This window comes from Colletes latitarsis, chromosome 11 (genome assembly GCF_051014445.1).
Source record: "Colletes latitarsis isolate SP2378_abdomen chromosome 11, iyColLati1, whole genome shotgun sequence".
NCBI lineage: Eukaryota > Metazoa > Arthropoda > Insecta > Hymenoptera > Colletidae > Colletes > Colletes latitarsis.
Genome location: NC_135144.1, coordinates 16,307,070 through 16,329,388, shown reverse-complemented (window position 1 = coordinate 16,329,388; position 22,319 = coordinate 16,307,070). Strand labels below are relative to the sequence as shown.

The following is a 22,319-nucleotide window of genomic DNA, read 5'->3' as shown; positions in this document are numbered from 1 at the left end:
TCCCAGCTGGAAGGGATAATAATGTTCGACTTACGGAATCACAGAGTTCATTTTACGAATCATTACTGTAGTCGTTGAAGGAAAGAACAGAGAAATATTTTCTGAAAAACTGAAAGGAAAAATCCACCAGACACGCAAGAATTTCGCTACTGTTGAAATGTAATAAAATTAACCCTTAAGTGGATTATTAGGGCCCTCGACAAGTTTAATATGTCAACGTGATTATTTGGAAATTTATGTAATCCTCCACTAGTTCATTATTTTTTAAATGCTTTAAAGGAAAGTTGATTTGCATTAAGTAAAATAATTCAGTTGAGATTGAGAGTCCACTTAAGGGTTAAACCGTGCGCTATTTGATTATACGAACCTCTTTCTTCGCTCGAGACGAGCCAGCCGCCACAGAAGTCGTCTCCATGGTGAATTCCCTTATGAGTTTCGCGTATCCGTCTCTACCCGATCGACTTCGATCGACGAACGTAGAATCTATGGAATCCGTCGAGCCGAGTCCAGCGTCCGGATAGAAGCTTAACACTCTCTGAGATTCGTCTCTTCGTTCCTGAAACCTGTCATTCGTCGGGATGATCGACTCTATCCACCGATTGGCTCGTTCGAATTCCTCTTGACGTCGATCAGCTCCGTCATCGCTAGGTAACCGCGTCTTATTCGCTGCTTCGTCGATGTCCTCCTCGACCGCCTTGATTCTATCCTCGAGACACGAGTCTGAGTCGACCGTGCTAACGTCGGTGCTGTCCGCGAGAACTTCCTCCGAAGTTTGCCTTCCGGAGACGTCGATCGACAGTCCACTGCCCTCTTCCAAGTCCACTTGCCGTGTACCCTGCTCGATAAACAACGCGTCGGATCTATGCTCCTCGCCCACGCTCTCCCTCGACGAAACGCTGTCGAACTCCTCGACGTACGAGGACTTGGACGACCCGGATGAGTGACGCTCCAAACGATTCTCCAGGAACTCCCCGGACCACCTCTTCTCCACCTCGGACACCTTCTTGCTGTAACTGGGCCTGGCGCTCCTTTCGGTCACGATCCTTTCGTTCGACTCCTCGTCGATTCGTTCCCCGTTAGAGACGCGATCCGGATCGGTTTCCAGCGCACTGTTCTCCTCGATCTTCAGCCTCTTGTCGAGGTTGTGCTTCCGTAGAAACTCTTTGTCAAACGCGACCTCGCCGACGAACTTCTCGTTCGCGTTCGAGTCGACGACAACGGGCAGCTTCAGCGCGTAGCACGTACGCAATTCCAGCAGCTTTCTCTTGTAATTCTCGGCCGTGTTCGCGTCTATCTGAGTGCCCAAATTTTGCTGCAGAACCCCGATCTTCGACCGACTCTTCTCTAAACGATCTTTCGCGTCGATCTCGACGCCATTCCCTTCTAGCTTCTGCTGGTCCTCGTTCACGATCTCGTCTTTCTCGTTTTGTTCCTTCTCCTTCTCGATTTTCCTGCCGTCTCCGACAGACTCCGAAGCACTCGACTTTTCGTCCTGCCCCTCCTCTATTATACCGATTAACTTGTTAGCCGATCTCGAAACGTTCGTATCCGAGGATTCCCTTCCGTTTCGTAACGAGATCGCTAGGCTCGCGGCGGCTGGTTTCTCGGGCACCTTGGGCGGAATTTTACACGCGGACTTCAAGCCGGCAACTACAATGCTACCGATCGAAGGACTCTTGGTCAATTTGATGGGCTTGATCCTCCTCTCGACGTTCGGCGCGGGTACGTCGTTGGCCCCGGAAGTCTTCGAGACCACTTCGTTAACGGAAACGTCGTTGCTCGGTACGTAGACGAACGCGTCTTCAGAAAGCGAGGCGCGATACTTGACGTCCGTGGACTCCCTCTGTTCGTCCTTGGATTGCGTCGGAATTGTCTTTCCAGGCTCTGATTTTATCGATAGCTTCCTGGAACTCTCATTTTTCGTCAGGAGCACTTCTCGTGATCCAGTCGAGGACTCTAAGACGATCTTTTCGACGGTAAGCTTATCGACCGAGAGGACTCGAAGCCTCTCGGGCACCTCCTTCTTCCCAGCCTGCACGTTCGTCCTCGAAGGATCTTCACCGTCGACTTCCTTCGTCGCCTCCATCTTTGGCGTTCAGCGAATCACCGCTCAACGGCGCCTAAAATACAAACAATCAATCGTGTTATATTTTATACATTTTTTATTAATTTAATGGATCGTATCTATACTTTTGGTATATCTGCAGTTTAATTAATACATAGTGAAATATATAGTGTTGAACATAAGTATTGGCACATCATGGTTGCGGTGGTACAAATGCTTATAACTACTAAACAAATTGATTTGAAAACAATAATGTATTTATTCAACATTTTATGATATAAGAAATTAGAATATAGTCCTATTTGACGTTCAATAATTAATCACACTATTTCATTATAAAAAAAATGACTAGAGATGTAAACTGCAAAAGTAGCAGCAATGCCGTAACCGCCAAAAGAACAGTAAAGGAGCTCCAAATAATAAATCAAAAGAACCAAATGCCATGATATTAAAATAAATTGTGTACTAACGGTATACTCGAATCCATAAGACCAGAAGACTCTTATCGATCGAAAGCTAAATGATCTATGCAAACAATAGCATCACAGGCTCAAAGCCAACTGAGAGTTAAGGGAATACCAAATAGGCCAAGTCAGTAAAATAACCCATTCCTCTGCAGTAGAGTCTTCAGGACCCAGGTGTACCAATTACAAGTTAAAATATGCAAAGAAGACGAGCTGCAGCTAAAGTGTATCGAATGATAAAAATCACGTTTATATGGCAGAAAGGAACTGTGCACAATATACGTATGTATTTGGAATCGATATTAACGGTGGAAAATACTACTTTTATAACAAAATATTTCCCTTTGACGTGAAACGTATCATATTTTGCTTTACGGGAACAATACAATTAGAGTTTAAAAAATAATTCGATTCCGTTATACTCGACGCGACGAACTACCCATTAAATTATTAAATTCAATTAGCGAAACTTTCTTTAAATTAATCCTTACGACAGTAAATGAAAACTTTAAAAGTCCACGCGCAGTTTTCGTGCTTTAATCTTCTCAAGATACTTGTAATTTCTCTTTGCGTAAGTCCACCACGTCGCAAATCCAGGATTTACTCTTTTATCATTGAAACAAACTCCTGGTCTGCAGGAAATTTTTTAACTTTTCATTTAAAAATAAACGTTGGACGCAGAGACGAACAATCCAAGTTTACGAGAGAAATTCAGCGTTCGCTTTAAAAGAAACCGAAACAAACTGTTTGTCAATATAATTATTATATGAATCGTCGTCTTTCTAAATAAAAATGTTCAACTTACGAATCACGCGCGGGGTTCATTTTAAGAATCGTTGCTGTATCCCGCGAGAAGATAAGTTTGCGCAACGACAGCTAACTTTAATTCGTTCGGTACGAAACTGGTTAGCAAAGTTTCTGCGTTCGACGCGTTAACCAGCCGCGAACAGAACGGTTTTGGGCCCAAAGCGAAAGGCCCGCGTCGACGACACGCTATGCAGGCGCCAGGATAATATCTGACGTGGTTTGCAAGCGATATCGCGTTACTTTGATAACCAGAAACCGATCTAAGCCGTGCGTGCGTTCATCTCAACTTCCATATTACGTGACTCGTGCCTCGTTATTACCGAAAGAATGTCACGCTCGTTCGGTTTCCTATTTCTCTGTGTTGCGTCGAGCGACCCGTAGGTCTCCCACGTGTTCGTCACGAAAACGCACGCGCGATTTACGTTTACGTTTACGTTTACGTTTACGTTTACGTTTACGTATGCCCAAACAACCGCGAGAAGCAGTCTAAACTCGTAACCTAAACGGCACAGAGCCATGATCTTTCAAGCCGGCGCGCCGGTCATTGTCTTTACGACTGAAACGAAAGGGAACTAGTTTACACGTTTAGCGTTTAACCCTCTACATACGACCATTTTCGAGCACGAAACGTCGGGGGATTGTAGGAAAGTAACGCGTACGAGAAAATTAATTTAGCCGACGCGTACATTTTATTTCAATTTAACTGTTGAACGAACCCTCAATTTTCGTTTAGTAGTTGAGTCCGTAAGCATCGCTGATATTTATGGCGGCTCTTCCACGGCCTTTACACCTCTCGCGAATTCGCAACGTAATAATTGCCAAATTTCCACTCGCGAAAGGTCCATTTCCTGATCCAACGGATGAAAACAGAAATTAAATTTAAATAGTTTTGAAAATAATGACCACTCGATTTCCTTTTAAAGAAATGCGCTAATATTCGATGGAAATCGTAAGAATGAGAAATACACTGTCTTGTAATTTTTACATTTTTTTCTCCAATTTTTGGATCGTGTTCTCTTCGAATTGAAAACGTATTTCTTTCTTTGAGCGTACAAAGTATGAAAATATGACCAGTATCGTGTATTTTTCTCCAGCACTGTAACGGATTTTTTATCTGTGCACTTTATTCGTTACTTTTATAAACTTGATACGCTCGTTGCGAACGCAGACGAATTAAACGCTTAATGCGCATTATTTTAGTCCGCGTATCAAAAAAGAGTAGAGTGTAAACTAAGTCAGAGAACCGACGGGCGTAATGTTGCCAAGAGCAACGACCGTAACACAGATTCCCAACACGCTGGACGGTTCGTTCGGTTTTTAGCGCGGTTTTCCCGGTCCCGTTACCTTCCGTTTCGCTCGCGAGTCGCGCGGCAAACGTTTTCGCGAATCGAAGAACAGTCGGGTCAACGCCAACCCTTTTTCGCGCGTTACGAACCAAGATTTTTCCCTTCCTCGACAGTTTGACTCTTTCTTAAAACCAGAAACGATCGACGACGTTTTTGCGAGCGTCTCGGAATTTTTACGAATATTCAGTTCGTTTCAGCCAAAATTTTTCATCCCCCATCCGCCCTGCTGGAAAAATATATCTCGTCGCTCGAAGAATAATATTGAAAAATAGCTCGACTTCAAAGTTCCACAGCTTTGTTAAAATTCATTCCTGCGACGGAAACTGAATTAAATCTTGAACTGGATGTACAGTAAGGATCATAACCGAATCAATAACCGCAAGTTTTATATAGATCATTATTTACTGCTAAGAATATAGGAGCAAACATTATAGTTATCTTTATCACAGTTAATGGTAACGTGAGAAACTTTTCCAGTAATTAATGTCTTCTCAAACACCGCGTTCGAATACTGTCTCTCGATCGCTCGAGAAAAAGTTGAAAGATGCGAGCGATCGGTGGAACGAAAAACGCGCGAGAAACGCAATATTGGCTACTGAAATTAATACGTCGGTGTTGACTTACAACGCGAACGATTATAAAAATATACGCTGTCGCCATCGATTACGTAAACTATGCTCCTATCGTAGCTTGGCGGTGTAATGCTTCCGCACGCGTGGATGGAGTAAGAACACGAAAAAGAAAGAAAAGAAAAGAAAAAAAGCGGCGTTGTTACAGAACCCTTCCGGTATTAGTTTTAGAACGTATCGAATGTTCTCGCTTTGAACGCGTTCGCAAACCGCCGACTTGTATTTGGGTCAGTATACCATAAACCTAATCCATACGTCCCGTGACCCACACATGGGTCGCAATTGGAATAAGAAGTCAAATACACGTTGTATTTCGGGATGAGAGACGTAATGTCTGATTTAATATGGATTTCTGAAGGTTTCGTATGTTGAATGTTTGGTTCTTGTCTAAAATTAAAATTCTATTGCTTTTAATGGGATAACAATTTTTTTTTCTTCTTTCGACTCGGTTTTAAACACGATCGATGCATTTTATTCACGATATTTGCACTGTCTCCACGTGGCAGTTATTCAACAGCACGAAACAGATTAAAGTGCTTTACCCATTAAGCAGCTTACTGGAATGTTCAGACACGTTTTATAAAAAGTGTTATTTTTTCTTCTCTACTATTGCGGGGATTTCATATTTTACGATTGCATTCGTAGAAGAGGATTGACGAACAAAGGAGAAAACAAATAAATTTGATTTTTTACAAGTGAACAAGGCAGTATTCTCCTTTCAGAGATAGATAGAAAAACGAATACCCCAATTTTTCAGGCACAAGGGTTTCCGAGATATAGAAATAATTTTTGGAGTATTTTCTTTTCTAGATTTTAAATTCGAGAAATCGTGATTAAATTTTTATTAATAGCAATACTTTCCCTCTATTATATTTAATAACGGCTGGGAAAGTAAAATGATTCGCGAGATTCTCGACGCACGTCGAAAACCGTGTAAAAGCTGAAAATCTACCTTTCGCTGGAGACAGCTAGCTGGCCATCGACGTTGCGGCTACAGCGGGAAATTGACATGCTATTAAATACCGGTAACAACTTTGCATCTGACGTCGATTCGATCGACACGAAGAAGAAGGAATTTGTGTGCGCGTGTAATCTAACTCTGTACTACGAACGTTAGCTATATAAATATTTGCAAATCATTTTACAAATTTTCTTGATCTCTCAGCCACTCTGGAATGACCCTAATATATCAAAAAATAATTTCTACGATGGTACAAAATGTAAAATAATCGCTTAAATAACGAATGGGATAAAAACAGTTGATCTCGTTATGGGTTGAATACAAACTAGAATTCGAATTATAGACAATTTAGATTTATTCAAATTTTGTTTCGGAGTCATCCCCATCAGAAATTAGATCACTGTTCGGCATTACATGTTTCCATATTTATTTTTTAAAGAAAAATTGCAAAGAGAAGTTTTGTATATTTAATCGAAAGAAATATTTTTGTCGCTTAGAAATACATTCCCAAAAATGCTCTATTTTATCAAATGACCTACCCCCCCCCCCCTCCTTCTTAACTCAAAATTGTTCGAATATAATCGTGTTTGGTATCATTTTCGTCGCAAGGACCCCGTCGATACGAATCAAGCACTTTTGCAACGATAAAGTGAACGATACAATGACTTTACTTTTTTACTTCGATAGCTCATTAGTACCACAGTGTGGAACACCGTCGGTCGCGTGTCGAAGATAACGCCAAGTCTCATTCCAAGCCAGCAGTTCCAGGAAATGGCGAGGATAACTTCGCGTCGTCGAAAGAAATTACCGTACGCTAAATTCTCTTTTCACGTGCAGGAAACGCTCTAAAGGGCAAATTACTCGCGACAAAACGGATCATTTTTCTCCCGTAGCTGTGAAAAATCGGTACGGTAAAGAGAAACTGTTTCCAAAGGGAGAAATTCCAATAAATTCATATTTCGAAGCTACGCTGAACCGAGTCGAGATTTTATTCGCGAACGGGGAATAAAAATGCTAGATACGCCCGGACGTCGTTGAAAATAAATTCATAAACGGATTTCAATCCGCGAACGAGTTTACCAACGAAACGTAAACGGAAGCTAATTTACGAATAAATCTAAAATACGTATCCGTTAGGCGGGAATATAATTTGTCCGTCTCGAGCTCCAAGGGAAGCATAAATTCATCGGAAAGAGTGTACGGAGAGCATCGTAAATTTGCGCGAACGTACCAGGTCGTCGAATCGGCCGGTAATAGCTGTCCAAAGAAGAGCCAACGGGATAGAAGAGGAGTGAGAGCGTGTCTAATCCGAAACGAACGTCCCAGTCAAGTTAATAATTGACAGGGCCGGCGTGGTAGTTGGTTCAACGAGTACCAGCGTACTCGGTTAATTATCGCGAGTCTCGTTATCCCATTATCGTCGTTAGATACTATCGCGAGGTCGAACGAACTCCTTTGCCGATTGCCGACCGTCGGTTTTCACCAGGATGAGTACGAGAGTTGCAACGACTCGTGGCACGCCAGGCGCGCCTGGAGCGTTTCCAACCTGCGTCTGTCTACGTTCCAACGCATCCTGCGATCAAAGGGTCAGGTGAAATTCTTACCTGGACAACTAATTTCGATCAACGACCAAGAGACTACAAACGATATTTCAACCGTGCGTAGGCGTATCCGGAAGGTCTGTTCGGAGCGGCCACGTAAACGTAAACGTAAACTTATTTTGCAGAATTCGAAATTTATTAATATTTCATTTATTTAGACGAGTACACACGCTCGAAAATATCCATAGCAATGATTCTTAGCTTTCTCTTTTCATTGAATTGCTTCGATTTCAGCAAATTTTTGATTCTAAGATCGACGAGTTTATAGAGTTTGTATTAGACTGGAAAGGATCATGGACGTTCGATTGTAATGTGATCGAAATACAAATAATTATTATATAAATTCACTTATAAACTCTAGGATTACTCGAGTATGGTACATAATCCCCACCTCAGTAGGTTTAGAGATAAGACACCTCTTATCAAGAACAAATGAACTATTTAACTAATAAATATTTTATCAATGAATTAATGGAAAATATCCAATATGCAATAATAATTAAGTTTGGTTGAGTATGTTAATATTAACCAGTTTTGTAATTCCGAAAGAGAAACCCAACATATGTTTCGAAATTATTAATCTTTATTTTATAATTCACAGTTGGGACAATACTAGATTTTATGATTTCCTTGTATTCCCCTACAACTTTCATGAACTCGTAATCCACATTTTACGCGCTGGATCATATTTTCTATACATGATTCATTGCTGAGGAAACAAACCCGGTGTTTTTATTATAAAAAAAACGATGCACAGTGGTCTGAAATAAAAAATGTTTCATTTCATAAAAATAATATTTTATCGTTAAAATAGCTGTTTTTAAAATCTGACCTATATTTATTTCAATACAGAAACTTGTCTACGATCAATTTTTGTTTTGTTTTGAAGATTTCTATCTAAATTTCTATCATCAAGTAAAAAAATAATTGTTTACATTGTCAACAAAATTAAATTTTTAATTTCTGATTGCACTTCCAGCGCTTAAGCTGTACTATTAATAAATATTAATGTCTTGTCGATTAGGCAATAAAGAGGTGTATCGTTGGGCTGTGCTTATGACATCGGTTGACATTAATTCAATGCATCGTTCCACTCTCTCGTACATTGTTCTTACGCGTTATCCGTTACTCAAATACATAAAAGTTTGCGCGTTTCTGACCGCGCGTAATCGCGACTCGAAGCACTTACGTAAGCGAGAAGCACCGACAGGGACATTCCATCCAGAAACGTTACGAAACTCTCGACGGTCGGAGAAAAAAAAATAAATAAAACGAGATCGATATAAAATATTAATTTCAACCTCGACGCGTACCGTTCGATAATAATTCGCTAGAAACGATCGACGGACCGAGAAGTCGTAGATTAAAATCTATTCGTGCGCCCGTACGGTCACCGCATCAAGTTACATATTGGGTGTACCGATAAGTCGTCAATTACTTTCAACTGGTTTGTCCCCCGGTAGTCCAACGTTAACCGTAGACGAAGAAAGACGTGTGTTTTGCGAGTGTTTCGTTCCGGAAGTTAGCGTAAATTCATTACGTTGAACCAAACAAACAGACTTTTATTGCCCAGCGATAAAATGGCTGAGTTTGTGTCGTGGAAAGAGCTGACGCGACGCTGTAAACTGTTTCATTTTCGTGCCCGGATTTTAATCCAACAATTGCATCTATGCGGCAAAATTTGCGACGCTCGTGACAGTGCATCAAAGATGAAGAATGACTTTCGACTATCTTTGACGCGTTGCAGTCGCTGGTGGAATTTAATTCGAATATATGGTCTTCATGATACAATTTTAAACGAAGATTATCTACATCCAAACAGCGTGTTACTATTTGGTGTGATTGCAACGATTACAACAGAGTTTATTACCACCAATTTGAACGAATACGTAAATTAAAAAAAGAGCAAAAGAAATGGCATATAATCGTTGACGACAAGAAACTGTGTCGGAAAAGATAAAGAATGATCTAACTGATAATCGTCTATCTTTATAACGTTATTATATCTCATCGTTTGTCATTTGTGCTTATATGTATTTTTTATATTATTATTATTTGTTTTCAGTACTATATAGAGAGGGGCCAAATTTCTGTAAATAGCCAAATTAATTGGAAAAGTGCTTAATAACGGATTACGTTCGATAACAAAGGCTCGCATCCTCGATAAAAGGACGGACCGTTTAACATCACGACGAAGTGAACATTTCTTTTTTTACTCAAGTTTACTCAAAGAGACGTACTCACCCGTGCTACGCGTGCGCACGGTACTCGTACTACTATCGCTGTGTACTACCACGAGGAGCACTCGACGCGATAAGTATCGAGCACTCGACTGCGCCTCGAAACGGGGAGACGAGTTTGGAACCACCAGAACGATGAGTTTAACAACGGCGTGTAACGCTACGAACCGTTACAAAAGTTAGTCCGTGTACATACCGAAGTGTTTCAACTATCCATCGATACTGTCACCTTTCCAGTTAAAACGCCCGAGAGAGGAGAAGCTCCGCGATAAAACGCGCGCGAGACGTCATCGATAATAGTGGCGATTAATGCATCGGCGTTCGTCGTGGATTCGAGGTCTTCGCGTCTCGTCGCGCGAGCAAAGATGAGTAAAACTCGTATACGAATAAAAATTTAACGATCGAAACGAGCAAATGACAATTTGATCTATAAATATCACGAGTAAATTCTCATACGTTGGTTCGATCGAAACGTTAATTGTCGAAGGTTTCGGTGGTTTCTTTGTCCTTCGCGCGGCATCGTGTACGTTCGACAAAGTCACAATATCACTGGTCACTTGGTAGGATCGCGCGTCGTTCGATCTTTCGACGCGTACTATCGACTAAACTTCACCGCGGACGTAAACACGAACCGATGATCGGGTCGACGCGACCGGGGGTATCGTCGGTCCGTGATCTACGGGACATCGCGAAGAACAACGGAACGATAGAGGTATTAATCGCGGGGAGGACGAAAGGAAATCGCGAAGGGAAAGAAAGAGTGGGAAAAGGAGGGACGAGACGGCGTCAACGATGCCTCTGTGCTGACTGACTGCGAGTCGTTCGCGTAATGCGCGCAGAGCGAGAGAAATAGAAGGTGGGGGATAGAAGGCGAGAAAGAGCAAGACGGGCCGGGAATAACGAACAGAGAATGGATTCGTGGGTACGTGCATGATCGCGAACGAGAGTTACAGGCCAGAACCGATTCTCTCTTTTCAGCGAATAGAACGACGCTCGTGCTCCTAGGCGAGACCGTGAGTAAACGCTGATAACGAGTTACAGGTACGCACCGTGTGTTTACTCATGACGCATCGTCGTATCTCTCGTCAGTGGCTCTCTACTCTGATCGCGCATACGTCGCGTCTCGACGATCGTCCCCGTAGACATCGCTTGGGTCAGTGGTTCTTAATCCTTACAACCGCTTCGCAGTTTAGGTCTGGCTTAGGTCTTTATCACGCTGGATTTACGAAAGTCGCATATTCGTCAGGTTTGAAATTACAGATTTTAAGTTACAAAATATTGTTTGGATTTTGAATCGTTAATATCCTTCAACCCGTCCAGAAGTTATGATTTTGCAACATACGCATGAAATTTCGAGGAAATATTTCTGGCCACACAGTATATTTTCGGTAAGGAATTTTTTTCTCGAAACTGAGTAGGATTTCGGAGGTATGTCTATTCACCAAAAATGATTGCAATTGACCCCTGCAACCGAAAATAATTTTTCCAGAGTGGTTTGAAACTTTCCAATTTCGCCGAAAAATTTAGGCACCTACCCCCTTGTCGATTTCCTATAAAAATTCGTTTTTCATTTATAATAATTTTGTCTGACGTTCTACGAAAAAGTTGTCTAATACTTTTCTGCAGGTACCCATGAGCTCTACTTCAGAAAAAAGTTTCGTTGAAATTTATTCACTATTGTAGGAGTTATGGCTGTTTGAAAATTTGACCATTTTTATGGGGTTTTTCTAATTTTTCGGAGTCAAAGACCAACTTTTCGAATATTTTTAGAATTTCTGCAGATTCTACATTAAAATACGCGTAGTTTGCTTTTTTAAACATGAAAATCGTCCAATCCGTTCAGAAGTTATGACGTTTTGAAGATTCCCATGAAAATTCGGGCAGACATTCCTGGCCAGAAATTAGATTTTCGGTAAGGAATTTTTTTCTCGAAAGTGCGTGGGATTTCAAGGGTATGTGTAATGACCAAATATGATTGTAACTGATCCCCGCAACCGAAAATAATTTTTTTAGAACAATTTGAAAAAATTGTTTTTTGCCGAAAAATTTCAGCACCTACCCCCCCCCCATCGATTTTTCTTAAAAATTACTTTTACATTTTTAGTATTTTTGTTTGACGCCCTACAGAAAAGTTGTCTAATACTTTTTTGTAGGTACCCATGAGCTCTGCTTCAGAAAAAAGTTTCATCGAAATATATTCACTATTGTAAGAGTTATGGCTGTTTGAAAATTGGACCATTTTTATGGGGTTTTTCTCATTTTCCAGGGTCAAGGAACAACTTTTCGAATATTTTTAGAATTTCTGCAGATTCTACATTAAAATACGCGTAGTTTGCTTTTTTAAACATGAAAATCGTCCAATCCGTTCGGAAGTTATGACGTTTTGAAGATTCGCATGAAAATTCGGGCAAACATTTCTTAGCCAGAAATTAGATTTTCGGTAAGGAATTTTTTTCTCGAAAGTACGTGGGATTTCAAGGGTATGTGTAATGACCAAATATGATTGTAACTGATCCCCGCAACCGAAGATAATTTTTTTAGAACAATTTGAAAAATTTTTTTTTCCGTCGTAAAATTTCACACCTTCTCGAATTTTTTTCTAAAAAGTGGGTAGGATTTCGGAGGTATGTGTATTCACCAAAAATGATTGTAATTTACCCATACAACAAAAAATAATTTTTTTAGAACGATTTGAAAAATTTTTTTTCCACCGAAAAATTTCAGCACCTACCCCCTGTCGATTTTTCTTAAAAATTCCTTTTACATTTTTAGTATTTTTGTTTGGCGCCCTACAGAAAAGTTGTCTAATACTTTTTTGTAGGTACCCATGAACTCTGCTTCAAAAAAAAGTTTCATCGAAATATATTCACTATTGTAAGAGTTATGGCTGTATGAAAATTGGATCATTTCTATGGGGTTTTTCTCATTTTCCGGGATCAAGGACCAACTTTTCGAATATTTTTGCGATTTGTACATATTCTCCACCAAAATACGCGTAGTTCGCTTTTTTAAACATGAAAATCGTCCAATCCGTTCAGAAGTTATGACGTTTTGAAGATTCGCATGAAAATTCGGGCAGACATTCCTGGCCAGAAATTAGATTTTCGGTAAGGAATTTTTTTCTCGAAACTGAGTAGGATTTCGGGGATATGTGTAATGACCAAAAATGATTGCGAGCGACTCTTGCAAACGAAAAATATTTTTTTAAAACGATTTGAAAAATTTTTTTTTCCGTCGTAAAATTTCACACCTACTCGAATTTTTTTCTCGAAAGTTCGTAAGATTTCGGGGGTGTGTCTCCTCACCAAAAATGATTATAAGTGGCCCCCGCAACTGAAAATAATTTTTCCAAAATGATTTGAAATTTTTTAATAACTCTTTAATAAAGCCTCAATCAAGGAATTGATATTCTTGATTTTCGTCTTATTTGGGCCTCAAGAATCTCCCATTAAAATTTTTCCCAGGGGTTCCCGAACACCCTGTATACAATAGTATCTAAAAGATCACCTAGAAACAAGGGATTAACCTAAACATTTCCTTCTACCAGTACATTGATAGTCCAAGTTTAACAATTATAGCTAACATCGAGCTATAGAAAAATCTACTCAAAAGTTAGAAACATTCACGTTCGTTTGCTTTTGTTGTAGCAAGGTGTTTATTAATTTAATAAACGAACGTTTTCGATTCGGCGCTCTTCGAAAGGAAACTTTGCACGATATCGATGCAACCTAGAGATATCGTTCTCTCGAGATCTAGCGATCGACGGGGCCGCTGATTCCCTCCCCCCGATCGTCTCGAATTCTCTGATTAAATAACCTTTCGCGTTTAAAACGAGTCCCTACCGACCTCGACACGGATATGTATATCGTTTCTCGACATCGCGAGAGCAAAATGTATCCCGCGAAAAGATCGCCAGCCGCCTTCGATCGTTCCGTTCACCGACTTTTGTCTCGTCCGAGTCGAATCGCATGGCCGAATACAATACGATTACGGTACGCGTGTACGTATACATCGAGCATCGAGCAACCGTAGCGAGATTTTGCTGCAAGGTAAACGACTGCTTGTGTAACGCGCGACGGGAACGTAAGAGAGTATCGGTGCGGTAATCCACCGGCACATTATTTCGATCGTTCGATAGAAAACGAAAGCGAAAGAAAGCGACGTTCCTCGAATACCACTTCTCTGGAATTCCGACGCTCGTTATCAACGACAACGCCTAGGACTTTGCAAATATTCATCGATCGACGCACGGAGATCGCTGTTTAGATGTTTGGAACCCACTCGTTCGCGCAAAGAAAAAAAAATGCATAAGAAAATTCATCAATTTTTAATTATCTACACGTATCCCCATGCATCATACACGTACACTAGGGTGGCCCCTAGGGTAGAAATAGAGTTGTTTAGTAGCCTGGAGATATTTTTTTGTTATACTTTCATTGGTAATGAGTATCTCTATTAGTGAACCTATTGATAATAATAATTATAAAGACAGATGGTAAAGAAATTAAAAGTGGTCAACAATATGGTAGATAGGGCTGTTAAATTAATTGAGGAGTACATACAGGGTGTTCGGCCACCCCTGGGAAAAATTTTAATGGGAGATTCTAGAGGCCAAAATAAAACGAAAATCAAGAATACCAATTTGTTGATGGTGGCTTCGTTAAGAAGTTATTAACGTTTACAGTTCCGCCAATACTGAATTTTTTTCTCGAAAGTGGGTAAGATTTCGGGGGTTAGTCTGTTGACCAAAAATGATTGTAATTGACCCCCGCAACCGAAAATAATTTTTTCAGAATTAATTAAAAATTTTTTTTTTCGTCGAAAAATTTAGGCACCTACCCCCTGTCAATTTTTCTTAAAAATTACTTTTTCATTTTTAGTAATTTTATTTGACGCCCTACAGAAAATTTGTCTAATACTTTTTTGTAGGTACCTATGGGCTCTACTTCAGAAAAAAGTTTCATTGAAATATATTCACAATTGTAGGAGTTATGGCTGTTTGAAAATTGGACCATTTGTATGGGGTTTTTCTCATTTTGCGGGCTCAAGGACCAACTTTTCGAATATTTTTGCAATTTGTACATATTCTCCATCAAAATACGCGTAGTTTGCTTTTTTAAACATTAAAATCGTCCAATCCGTTCAGAAATTATGACGTTTTAAAGATTCGTATGAAAATTCGGACAAACATTTCTGGCCAGAAATTATGTTTTCGGTAAGGAATTTTTTTCTCGAAAACGGTTAGGAATTCGAGGGTATGTCTATTGACCAAAACTGACTGTATTCGACCCCTGCAACTGAAAATAATTTTTCCAAAACGATTTGAAATTTTTTTTTTCCGTCGAATAATTTCACACCTTCTCGAATTTTTTTCTAGAAAGTGAATAGGATTTCGAGGGTATGTCTAATGACCAAAAATTATTATAATTAACCCCTGTAACCGAAAATAATTTTTCCAAAACGATTTGAAATTTTTGAATTTAATTGTTAATAACTTTTTAACGAAGCGTCTATCAACAAATTGGTATTCCTGATTTTCGTCTTATTTTGGCCTCTAGAATCTCCCATTAAAATTTTTCCCAGGGGTGGCCGAACACCCTGTATATTCATAATAAAAAACGAGGCACTCTATGACTTGTAAATTCGAAGAATTTATGTTAAACACCATTCATTCGTTCTTTATTTGCTAAGACAAAGTCTTATTGATTTTCTTACTATTTTCATCAAACTGTACAATATTCACTTATTACGCGATACTTGGAAACGATAACATTTTATCTATCGTTTAGACATCGTATCAGGAGCTCGTTAAAGTAAATTGAAAGCATATTAGCTTGCACGAGGTCTGTCCACTTGAAAAGTAGTCATTTCCGAACCGTAACTTATACAAATCAAAACGTTTCTCACGACCGATCGTCGATCGTTTTAATCCGGTGCCGCGTATTCGATATTGGCCGAATGACGAATAACAAACGTTCATCAGTTGGCAAATACAGATACCTAGTAGTGCAGACGAATGATTAATGGCGAATATTCGACATTCTCCGAACTACGATTATTTCCCGTACGCTGTCGATAAACGATTACACATCAAAGCGCACGAACATTCGACGAACAGCGAATAGTATCTTTGATCAATACGTACGTACATTTGAATAACGTTCTGTGTAGTTTGAAAATGGCGATAATGCTCGCATAAAGAACTCGTGTATGAATTTATGCTACGTTCGCGGGACAATGTCATTTTCGGAATCGTCATTAATCAATACTGTTATCTTCTTTTAATAGACTTCTACTTTCTCGTTTGTAACATGCATTATTATAATATTTCTGTCAATTGTAACTTATTTCGTGAATTTGGATCAGTCCCTTTCGATAGTTTCGAAGATGATCGATAAACGTCGATAACGAATAATAAATGTTTGTCACGTCCACGCCAGATATTATTGATTTTGATACAACTCAAGCTTTGTTTCTAACGAGTTTGATAAATATATTGCAAAAAGACAAATATTTATCGTTCGACGAATACCAAATGGAACTATTGCGTAGATATGGATGGATCGCGAGGCTCGAGGTCGATGAGGTAGCACGTTATCGATAAATCATCCCTAATTAACCGCGGTTCCTTTCGAGCGATAGTCCTGGCCAATAGCCTCTGATTGTCGATTCGAGCGGGAAAACGAAAATGGATAAGTCGCTGGCGAGTTTCTCCGGGTGTCCCGATTAACGGTTCGGGGCACGGTTGTCTAGACGAGCTTCGTTTCTTCGCCTCTTCATTAATATTTATGGAGTTAAAATGTGCAATTACGCGGGAAAAAACGTTCGTTGCATAATGCACGTCGTAACGCGTGTCCCTGGCTCGGGTATGCGCTCGCCCCTTCTGTTTCTTCTCGATGTCGAGTTTCGTGTTCCCTTATAGATACAAGAAGTGTTCTTAAAATAAACGGACAAACTTCAGAAATATATCCTGCTCGTCGTAATTATAAGAAAACGTACAAACGTACACGTTCGAAGATCTCTGAAGTACAACGTTTTCAAATTGCAGTGCATCAAGACACTATTAGAAAACAAAATGATCTCGAAACGATCCTCAATGAAAAACTAAGGGACCTTGTAACCCCTAAACGTTCGCCTCGAATATTCTTCAATATTTTTGAAAATATCGTCCAAGTGTTTTAAATGCCAAACATTATAATAGTTTGATATCAGAGATAAGTTCATTATATTATTAATCTTCCACGAAACTGCTCGACCAGTTAATTATGGAGGTACCGTGTAAATGTTCGCGAGAGTTTTCACGAGCTCGTATTTTTCACGGAAACTCGGTGTGACGAGAAAGCTTTCGACGTCGAGCAGAACTTGAACACGACCATCCACGGTAAAAGCATCGTAAATTCTGCGAAGGGCAAACGCGAAGAAGACACGCAGGTATACACGGATATTTCCCAGTCAATACCTGCGGAGGAATGTCCCTCGAGGGAATCGACGTGCCTGCAGTTTAGGGCAAAACCCCGGTCCCACGAGAATTTGACCTGATCCCACGCGCCTACGACCATCTGCTTCTTCGCATACTTTTCCCAAAAGAGCGCAGTTCCTCGTAACGAGCCGACGATTTTCTAAAATCAACGCTAAGGGAAGAAGTTTCTGGGACGATAATCCGCACTTCCTACCTAACACCTACCGTTTGAACCGCTTCTAGCGAAGTATTCGAAACGTTTCTTAACTTCAAATCAATCGAATAACGTTGTCATAGACCTCGTTCTATTTTTCGTCGATAACATTTATTGTTAGCAGCTTATATATTATTTACAAATCTATGCAAGGTATCGAAACTATTAAGTTTAGGGTATACGCGAGTATTTTAATATTGTAGTTTTGCTTTAAACGAAGGTTTGAAGGAACGATATCGTTTAATATTAATATTTAAAGTGACCTGCGATCCATCAGTGGGACCGTGACCTACACTTTGAGAATCCATGACGTGGACTGTATCGTAACACGTGGGGTAAACTTCAGGGATTGGGGGCAAGCAATGAAAAATGTTCTCATAAACATGTGCTGTGTTTGACCTTGTTCCGGAGTTATAGCCATTTTTGAACCCAAGTAAGGTGCACTTGTTCACCTTCTCGGGAAATGCTTGGACACCTTGAATCCTCGTGCAAGTCTGCACGTCTAAAGAAAACTTCTCTCAATAACTCGTCCAATTAATTACTCAAGAAATTAACATAGCACTGATCCTGTTAATCTCCCATCATAGAAAACAGGTCCGCCTACATTATCATCAGTTATCCCTGTGCATATATTTACACTAAGTCGTTGTAGACAACTTGACCGAGGAATCGTGCGAGTAAAGCAAATAATAACAATATTAATGCGTGAACTTCTCGGTTATGGAACATTTTATACAAACAGTTCAGAATAATACACTCGGTTATCCTAGCTCTATAATACCTGAATGAGTTAATTACTCAAAATCAATAGCTGAAGTAGAAACTACAATTTATTTATATTTTATTTTTATATAAGCTTGACCTTCCATGCATAATGAATTTAACGTGCTAAGATTCGTTTCGTCGAAATAGCACTTTGAAAATTCGTTGCAACGTTTTCGATGCCATCGCTACTTTCATCGAATGTCTGCAAACTGTTGGTCGAGGCAGCAAAAGGTGAAAGAGCACCCCTCGACCGAGGTCTTCTCAAAGCAATGAAAGGGAAAGGTGCACAGGAGCAATTCCACTCCCACCCCCACCCGGAAATACAAACAATTTTAAAGCATTCAAATTTTTGTACACGTAACAGGACAAACGTACATTTTCCCCATCGTACTTAATTTCATAAATTAATAACGTCGCGTTTAAATAGGTCATACGTTTAAGTTTTGTATTAAATTTATTTTCGCCCGAAAAATTTACGTCGTTCCTTTGCTCTCTTCGAAAATAAAATCTGGCAAAGTTCAGTCGTTCAAACGAAACACATAATAACCTGCTGCATTTCGAGCACCGAAGTTGGAAAATTAGTTTTTATCGCTGGCAAAGACCGCGCCAGGAAAACGTCGTCGCGTTTCTCCTTCGCGCAGTCGATAAGAATTTCGTCCCGCTCGTTCATGGAAATTTTTAGATAAAAGAAGTCGCCGTCCTTTGGTCATTCATCGGAATCGTGTTATCGAGCAAAGAACGGCGGACAGTCAAACAGAAAGGAGAACAAAAGTTTCTCGGAATACATAATCCTCGTATCTCGTAAAGCAGGAATATCGAGTGTATTCTACAAAAAAAATCACCTTTTCGTAACGTTTCGTTTACTATGACAACGTCGATTATACAATTGAATAAGTTAGATTATCGTTCGGTTCAAAAACAACAACGTTTACGAAAAATGAAATAGAAAAAAAAATATCATGGGAATAATATTAACAGACAGATGTGGTTCTTACGATAAAAATGATTCCAAACATGATCATATTTAGGCAAACTATACGTGTTGGCGTTTTGATAAAAAAATTATTTTAAGGTCGTTGTATGTCTATTCACCAAAAATGATTGTAATTGACCCCAGTAATCGAAACTAATTCTTCCAGAGTGATTTGAAACTTTCCAATTTCGCATTTAATGTACGTGTTGGAATTTTGATAAAAATTTTCTTTGTTAAAAAAAATTATTTTAAGGTCATGGAATGGTCCCTTAAATTTCCGAGTACGCCACTGTACCGAGTCGATCCATTTATTTTCCCGATTCCGAGGAACCCGTGAAGGATCCCTTTCCAACGAAGAAAACCAAACAGACACGAGTAAACACGAGGATCGTAGATAGCCGTGGAAAATCTCGTAGTGGAACCGCGACGACGACGAATTTAAGCCTCGACGCTTGAATCGGCCCACCCTCTCGCTCGCTCACGAATCTCTTCCTGTCGGCGGTTCGTCCGTCTCTGTTCTATGAATGAATTCGGTAACGCAAAGCATCGGGACCGCCTTGGCTTTACTGCGTGTCTCGCATCCGACTATTTTCGTCCAGACGCGCGCCCTTCTGCTTTCGTTAGGGGAGAAAATTATTTCGGTCGAAGGCGGGTTTCTTTTTTCTCCAGGCGTAAACTGTACGGCTCCTGTTCTATTTCATTTCGTACGATCAACGACAGTTTTACGGTCACGGAGAACCGGCGGCGACGATCGATCGTCCTTGGGACCGACGAAATTCGTACGGCGGGCAAAAATACCGAAAGATATCGAAAAAGGAGAGGAATATTACAAATGCAATTGCGAATGGTGGCACGAGGTTACCGTGGGTCAGCCGGGACCGCGGCGATCGTGCGCACGAGAGAAGCGAAAAATTATTGCATATATCCTCGCGGACGTGTGCGCTTGTATACGTGCACGTATATCGCGGCGTACGAGAAACTGGACGCTGACAGCTGGAAACTGGTTTTCGAGAGAACGCTCGAGACGGAAACGGAGAAGGAGCAGAACGAGAAGAAGCTATAATGGCGAGAGAAAGGGAGAGCGAGAAATGGACGTGGTCCGGAGCCCGGGCATCGTCCATCGCGTTCGCGGAGCGAGACCAGGAAACAAAGGACCGTCGAGAGAAACTCGGAATCGCCGATAGATAAGGAGACACGAGTTGGGCGAGTAGCTGGGGTATCGAGGAGAATTTCGTTCGCGCGAGAGAACGCGACGAAATTCCGTTGGTATCGTCTCCGACGAGTATTCTTCTCACGAATTTTTCGTCGATAAGAAGGAACGATAAGGATAAGCACGCCGAGAGAGCCGAATTTCTTTCGCAGGAGCGCACACACACACACACACACGCACGCGCGCTTGCACCTCTCTTATGCACGCAGCCATTGTATTTCTACTACGCGGCGTCGCGAGAAGAGCAACGGGTTTTACCGCGAATACGATCAACCTGTCGTATCATCCGGCATTCTTTTATCTTTCAGCGCGAACCAACGAGCTTGCATCGAATGGGACCGAGAGACGGTCGCTAGGAAACTCGAGCGTGGCATCGCGAATTAAAACACGCCGAGCGATTCAAAATTACCCGCCAGACGTAACGCCGTGACGAATCGAACGAGCGTCGGGAATAATATTCGACGTACCCGATCAAATTTCAATTCTCCTCGATGTTCTTTCTACTCGATAGGATCTTGGATAATGTACTCACCATCGTGAAGAGCTGTGCGAGACGCAGGACCAGGGCGGCTGGAAATCACGAGGAACTTCCGAGGATCAAGGATCTTGCGGTCCAACGACACGAAAAACACTGATTTCAGCGAGTCCTGCAGCGCGCACAATCTTTCTCCCGAGCAGCCTGCGCCAAGATCGACCGAAACGATTCGAAGACCGGGCCGAGACGCGAGTAAAACGTAACGAAGAAAGCGAAAAATCGCGAGCGTGTGGACCAAGGCGACAGGAACACAGCACGCCGGGCCCGGAGCGAACGAACGAGCGAGCGAGGAACGTCAGGCCGACGACGGCGATGCAACAAGTGACAGACAAGCTTCTCGGCTAGGTTAGTTCTCTTCTCGACTACCTCGCTGGGCGGCGCTAGTGCTCGGCAGAAACCAACAACAAACCTTCGGCCCGCCAAACGGTGGGCCAGATTTGAAATTTAGCGGTTCGAACGAATTAAAAGGAAAACAATCGAATACATATAAAATGTATGTTTTCTAGGTTACCTAGTTTGGGGTTATGAAATAACGTAAAAGATATCGATTGAAAATTGAACTGTTCTTGTCCGGGTGTTTAGTATTATGTTCAATATTAATTTTTAGCTACCGTTCTTTTGTTTTGAAACATTTTGTATTGAAAATATGGATAATCGAGAGAATGGTGAATTATGTTTCCTTCTTGGTATTTATATTGAGCTTGAAATATGTGTAAGAAAAATTTCATAGAATGAAAAAGATAGAAAGTTAAGTAATTATATCAAGCCCATGAGTAACGGTGAAAATTACTATTTATAAATTATATTCAACTACTTTATTTTGTACTAAAGCTCCGTATTTAAACAAAATAGTATTGTCTAGTTTCAAACATATAAAAAGAAGTACAATTTTTGAAGAAACTATCGTTAAGAACTAATCTCAGACATTAGATTTTGCAAAACAAACTGAAATAAACGGTAAAAGAAAGAGAATCGTAATTTCTGACGAGAAACGCTTTAATTTAAATGGATTACACTATTATTTTCATACCTCAAAGAACAGAAAAATTT

The 22,319-nt window shown here is 40.5% G+C and overlaps 1 protein-coding gene across 21 annotated transcripts in view; it reads right to left on the bottom strand.

Moving 5' to 3' along the window:
* LOC143347603 (uncharacterized) overlaps window positions 1–22,319 on the bottom strand; it is a 207,180-nt gene that overhangs the window by 172,094 nt on the left and 12,767 nt on the right. For 11 of the 21 annotated variants that reach the window (XM_076776916.1, XM_076776928.1, XM_076776925.1 and 8 more), the window contains exons 1-2: window positions 10,118–10,903; window positions 368–2,120 (exon numbers count right to left, since the gene is read on the bottom strand). In XM_076776916.1, coding sequence (XP_076633031.1) covers window positions 368–2,086 — 1,719 coding nt within the window. In that variant the 5' untranslated portion in view covers window positions 2,087–2,120; window positions 10,118–10,903. Of the gene's footprint in view, window positions 1–367; window positions 2,121–10,117; window positions 10,908–21,266; window positions 21,576–22,319 lie in introns of those variants that run through there. The other 10 variants (XM_076776932.1, XM_076776931.1, XM_076776933.1 and 7 more) reach the window with 4 other exon arrangements.